We start from the raw sequence: 5,595 nt of genomic DNA, 5'->3' as shown, positions 1-5,595 counted from the left end.
AGTACTAGCGGCCATTGGAATCACAATAGGCCCGTTTTGAGCCACCCTGCTGTTAAGTAGCGATGATGATGATGAAGATGATGATGAAGATGACGTCTTCATCAACATGTGTCAAACTCAGGACTTTAAAAAAGTTGCAGCAGTCATACAACTGACTTTGGTTCGGATTAGACATCTGTTGAACTAATATCACACTTCTGTTGAGATAGACATCTGGTGAAGTGATATCGGACATTTCCGTTGGGTCGGTAAATGTGTAAATTTAGACGTAATAACAAGGCAGGTTGTCCCTGTGTGATTAGCCGAGCTATAAGTCTTCTTAATGATCGCTGCACATGGCAGACAGCAGTATATACACCCCGCTACAGGTCCCCGAGAGGCCGTCAATAACATCTAATGTCCCCGTCATACAAGAGAGGCTGGGGGAGGTAGAACACCAGGGGAGGCTGGGGGAGGTAGAACACCAGGGGAGGCTGGGGGAGGTAGAACACCAGGGGAGGCTGGTGGAGGGAGAACACCAGGGGAGGCTGGGGGAGGTAGAACACCAGGGGAGGCTGGTGGAGGTAGAACGCCAGGGGAGGCTTGGGGAGGTAGAACACCAGGGGAGGCTGGGGGAGGTAGAACACCAGGGGAGGCTGGGGGAGGTAGAACACATGGGGAGGCTGGGGGAGGTAGAACACCAGGGGAGGCTGGGGGAGGTAGAACACCAGGGGAGACTGGGGGAGGTAGAACACCAGGGGAGGCTGGGGGAGGTAGAACACCAGGGGAGACTGGGGGAGGTAGAACACCAGGGGAGGCTGGGGAGGTAGAACACCAGGGGAGGCTGGGGGAGGTAGAACACCAGGGGAGGCTGGGGGAGTTAGAACACCAGGGAGGCTGGTGGAGGTAGAACACCAGGGGAGAGCTGGGGCAGGTAGAACACCAGGGGAGGCTGGGGGGGAGGTAGAACACCAGGGGAGGCTGGGGGAGGTAGAACACCAGGGGAGGCTGGGGGAGGTAGAACACCAGGGGAGGCTGGGGGGAGGTAGAACACCAGGGGAGGCTGGGGGAGGTAGAACACCAGTGGAGGCTGGGGAGGTAGAACACCAGGGGAGGCTGGGGGAGGTAGAACACCAGGGGAGGCTGGGGGAGGGAGGTAGAACACCAGGGGAGGCTGGCGGGAGGTAGAACACCAGGGAGGCTGGGGGGAGGTAGAGCACCAGGGAGGCTGGGGTGAGGTAGAACACCAGGGGAGGCTGGGGGAGGTAGAACACCAGGGGGGGCTGGTGGTGGAGGTAGAACACCAGGGAGGCTGGGGGAGGTAGAACACCAGGGGAGGCTGGGGAGGTAGAACACCAGGGGAGGCTGGGGGAGGTAGAACACCAGGGAGAGGCTAGGGGAGGTAGAACACCAGGGGAGGCTGGGGAGGTAGAACACCAGGGGAGCTGGGGAGGTAGAACACCAGGGGAGGCTGGGGGAGGTAGAACACCAGGGGAGGCTGGGGGGAGGTAGAACACCAGGGGAGGCTGGTGGAGGGAGGCTGGTGTTCTACCTCCACCAGCCTCATATTGGGCCGTAATTTGATTCAGCAGGTAATGCTGTACGGAATGATTTTGATTGTAACTTGATCTTCACTATGGTTTTGAAAAAAACGTTAATTATTCGATAACATTTTTGTAAACAGTCTTAAAAATGCATTTCATCTCTGCCAATTTACATTAGGGATGCAACCTCAGCAAATATGTTCAAGTCAAGACTAAAAACCCATCTTTTAAATATTGCCTTTAAATGACTAAATAATTAAATTAAGATTATAAAAACCCATCCTTTTAATATTGCCTTAAAATGACAAAATAATTAAATTAAGATTATATAATGATTAAAGCACTTTGAGCTGCAACGTTTGCAGGAAAAGCGCTATACAAATAAAGTAATTATTATTATTATTATTATTATTATTATTGTGGAGGAGGAGGAGGAGGAGGAGGAGGAAGAGGAGGTGGAGGAGGTGGAGGGTCAACTATGGATGAGGAACATCTTACTCCACTTTATTATTATTATTATTATTATTATTATTATTATTATCTCATGGAAAACGCTAGAAGCAGTATTCAAAACTCCCATTGTATTATTTCTCATTGCGCCTATTGGAAATATTAAGTCAAAACCGGCCAAATTTGCCTTAGATTTCTATCAATTTCTCCACAAAGGCAAACTGAATCAGGTCCCAGCGTCACACGGCCTCAGGCTGGATGGATCTACCGTCCGCCCGGTCTGAGGAGACGATTAAGAAACCAAACAGCACGTATGGAAGGTTCTGGAACGCAGCCCAGATTCCATGCAAATGTCCGACGGTAAACATTCACAAATGTCTTCTCCCGCTGCTGTGGGCCGCCGGCAGGCACAACAGATCCATCACCGCCCCCCCCTGGGGCCTCCCACAACCCCCCCCAACCCACCCCCGGCCCCCCCCAACCCCCTGGAGCTCAGAGACTGATCTTCTGGAGGCTCCCACGGACACATCCTGCAGGTCCTCTCGTCCTGCACCCACACAGAGAGCGTTTACGTGGGAGAGAGCACTGACTGACGCTGACTCGGCCTCCAGGGAGTCGTCAGGCAGGGAAAAGCTGGCTCAGCCTCCAGGGGAAAGTTAACTGATAATAACAAGTTTCACGTTTCAAGTTTTTATTGTTACGTCACGCTACACGAGTGTAAGAGAGTCAAAATTCATGTTGTCGGTTGGGGCCGTTTGATCTCGGCAGCAGCTGTGTGTGTTTGAGGACCGGAGGTTTGAGGACCAGCTCTCTCAGGGTACACAGCGTGGAGGAGGGGAGTCACGGTTGTTTTGTTGGCTGTTTGTGTTGCTAATGTGGCTAATGACTCTCAGAGTGGGTTGTGGTAAGCAGCCATATGTTGTTAATGAGACGTGGGCTACCTTGGCAGAACTGTGATGACAACACCACCAGACCTAAACCCACCACGACCAGACCACCAGCCCACCAGACCGCTAGACCACCAGCCCACCAGACCACCAGACGGCTGTGGTGCAGGAGGTAGAGGCTGTGTCTCAGGAGGTAGAGGCTGTGTCTCAGGAGGTAGAGGCTGTGTCTCAGGAGGTAGAGGCTGTGTCTCAGGAGGTAGAGGCTGTGTCTCAGGAGGTAGAGGCTGTGTCTCAGGAGGTAGAGGCTGTGTCTCAGGAGGTAGAGGCTGTGGTTCAGGAGGTAGAGGCTGTGTCTCAGGAGGTAGAGGGTGTGTCTCAGGAGGTAGAGGCTGTGTCTCAGGAGGTAGAGGCTGTGTCTCAGGAGGTAGAGGCTGTGTCTCAGGAGGTAGAGGCTGTGGTGCAGGAGGTAGAGCCGGCGTCTAATGATCACAATGTAGGCAGATCGGCGGTTCGAGCCCCGGCTGGCCACATGTCGAAGTGTCCTTGGGCAAGACACTGAACCCCAACTTGCTCCCAGTGAGCGGGGCCGACGCCTTGCATGGCAGCTTGCCGCCATTAGTGTGTGAATGTGTGTGTGAATGGGTGAATGAGAGGCCGTTGGAATAAGGCGCTATATAAGTCAGTCCATTTACCATTTTACCAGACCACCAGACCTCCAGGCCCAACCCACTGCCTCCATGCCTCATTTGAACAGTTTATCTGGTTGACTGGACACGGCCTCACAGCTGGGCCCCCCCGGCCTCCCCCTGGCCCCTCCCCCAGGCCTGATGGATCGCCCTGTCAGTCTCTCTCCTCCTGACTGGAGCTGTTCTTCTCTGTACCCTCCTTCTCCTCCTTCAGGCTCGGCCCGTGTCTGTCTGTCAGGGCGGGGCGAGGGGGGAGGGGGGAGAGGCTGGAGGAGGTAGAGATCGGAGGACGGAGGGCTCATTGTGATGCGTGGGACGGAACTGTGGAATCAGTGTTTGATTTTGCGTCCCTCAGTCAGTTCTGTGCATGACAATGACTCTGTGCCCCCCCTGCGCTTCCCTGCCCCCCCTGCCCTCCACTTGCCCCCCCTGTGACGTGCCCACCTCCAGGCCCTCGTTAACTGAGAGGGCAGGCGTCTCTGATGCCCCCTTCCTTTAATTTGACTTTTTAACCATTTAGCAGACGCTTAGCAGACGGCCCTAAAGAGGAGGAGAAGGGTGTGGGTTCACATCCCAGGTCTCTGGTAGGGTGTGGGTTCACATCCCAGGTCTCTGGTAGGGTCCTCGGTTTCATCATGAGGTTGGAGGCTGGAGGCTGTCATCATGTGCCGTCAGACCCTGAGTCTTAGGAGTGACGGAGGATTCTACCCTGCACGGAACAGGCTGCAAGGAACAGACTGCAAGGATCAGGCTGCAAGGAACAAGCTATGAGAAACCAGATCTGCTCTCTGACATGACGCTGTCATGCTGCACCACCGCAGCCATCACCACCACCGCAGTGTCACCAGTGCAGCCAGGCACCTCCAGGCTCCCACAGCTTTCTCACACAGCGACGTGGAACCCAGGCCAACTCTCCCTGCCTGGGGACGCAGCCAAGACAGGCCAACTCTCCCTGCCTGGGGACCGCAGCCAAGACAGTCAGCAGGAGAGTCAGGGGGTGGGGGGGCGGAGGGGGTGGAGGGGGCAGGATTTACACACTACGCATACCACCCCCGCCCCCCCTTCCCTCCCTTCCCCTCCTCATGGGGCAACACTTTAATATACGTTACTCTGTGACCCCCCACTGCCTGGAGAGGATGGGGGGGGGGCGGCTAACCCCCACCTATCTTATGTAAAAGCCTAAAACATCTGGCGTTTGGCAGAAAGAGCGTTTCCTCTGCAGCAGATACAATAGGAGAGGCAGCCTGAAACAGCCGTCTCACGGTGAGGAAAGCTGTCCAAACAACAATGAGCATTCACTACTACTGCCTCTCCTGTCATGTCTCAATGTAGGCGGACACACAGAGAGAGAGGAACACTCTCTGGCTTTGGTTCTTCAACAGTGGAAATGCAGCATTCAGACACAGAATCACAATGATAATAAGTAGAGTTAATAAGTCATACTACAGTTTTCGTTAACTCTGTGTTCATGTTATCTGTTGCTTGTTGTTTTTGTCTCTTCTGTTTTAGCCATATTGTCAGTGTCTTTGAGCCCCGGAAAAGCACTATATACATATAATGAATTAGTAGTAGTCGTAGTAGTAGTAGCAGTAGTAGTAGTAGTAGTAGTATTAGTAGTAGTAGTAGTAGTAGTAGTAGTAGTAGTAGTAGTAGTAGTAGTAGTAGTAGTGGTGGTAGTAGTAGTAGTAGTAGTAGTAGTAGTAGTAGTAGTAGTAGTAGTAGTAGTAGTAGTATAGTAGTAGTAGCAGCAGTAGTAGTAGTAGTATAGTAGTAGTAGTAGTAGTAGTAGTAGTAGTAGTAGTAGTAGTAGTAGTAGTAGTAGTAGTATAGTAGTAGTATAGTAGTAGTAGTAGTAGTAGTAGTAGTAGTAGTAGTAGTAGCAGCAGCAGTAGTATAGTAGTAGTATAGTAGTAGTAGTAGTAGTATAGTAGTAGTATAGTAGTAGTAGTAGCAGTAGTAGTAATAGTATAGTAGTAGTATAGTAGTAGTAGTAGTAGTAGTAGCAGCAGCAGTAGTAGTAGTAGTAGTATAGTAGTAGTAGTAGTAGTA

At 52.3% G+C, this 5,595-nt stretch overlaps 1 protein-coding gene across 1 annotated transcript in view; it reads left to right on the top strand.

Moving 5' to 3' along the window:
• The window catches only part of plekho1a (pleckstrin homology domain containing, family O member 1a), a gene marked incomplete at both ends in the record, with an annotated part of 31,834 nt that extends 27,599 nt beyond the window's left edge, over positions 1–4,235 (top strand). The window contains one exon of the mRNA XM_080531982.1: positions 4,155–4,235. Within this exon, the coding sequence (XP_080388108.1) occupies positions 4,155–4,235 (81 nt within the window). The remainder of the gene's footprint in view (positions 1–4,154) is intronic.
• Between the last annotated feature and the right edge of the window lie 1,360 nt (positions 4,236–5,595).

This window comes from Nansenia antarctica (assembly GCF_963989245.1).
Source record: "Nansenia antarctica genome assembly, chromosome: 5".
Taxonomy (NCBI): Eukaryota; Metazoa; Chordata; class Actinopteri; order Argentiniformes; family Microstomatidae; genus Nansenia; species Nansenia antarctica.
This window is presented reverse-complemented; position numbering and strand designations above follow the sequence as displayed.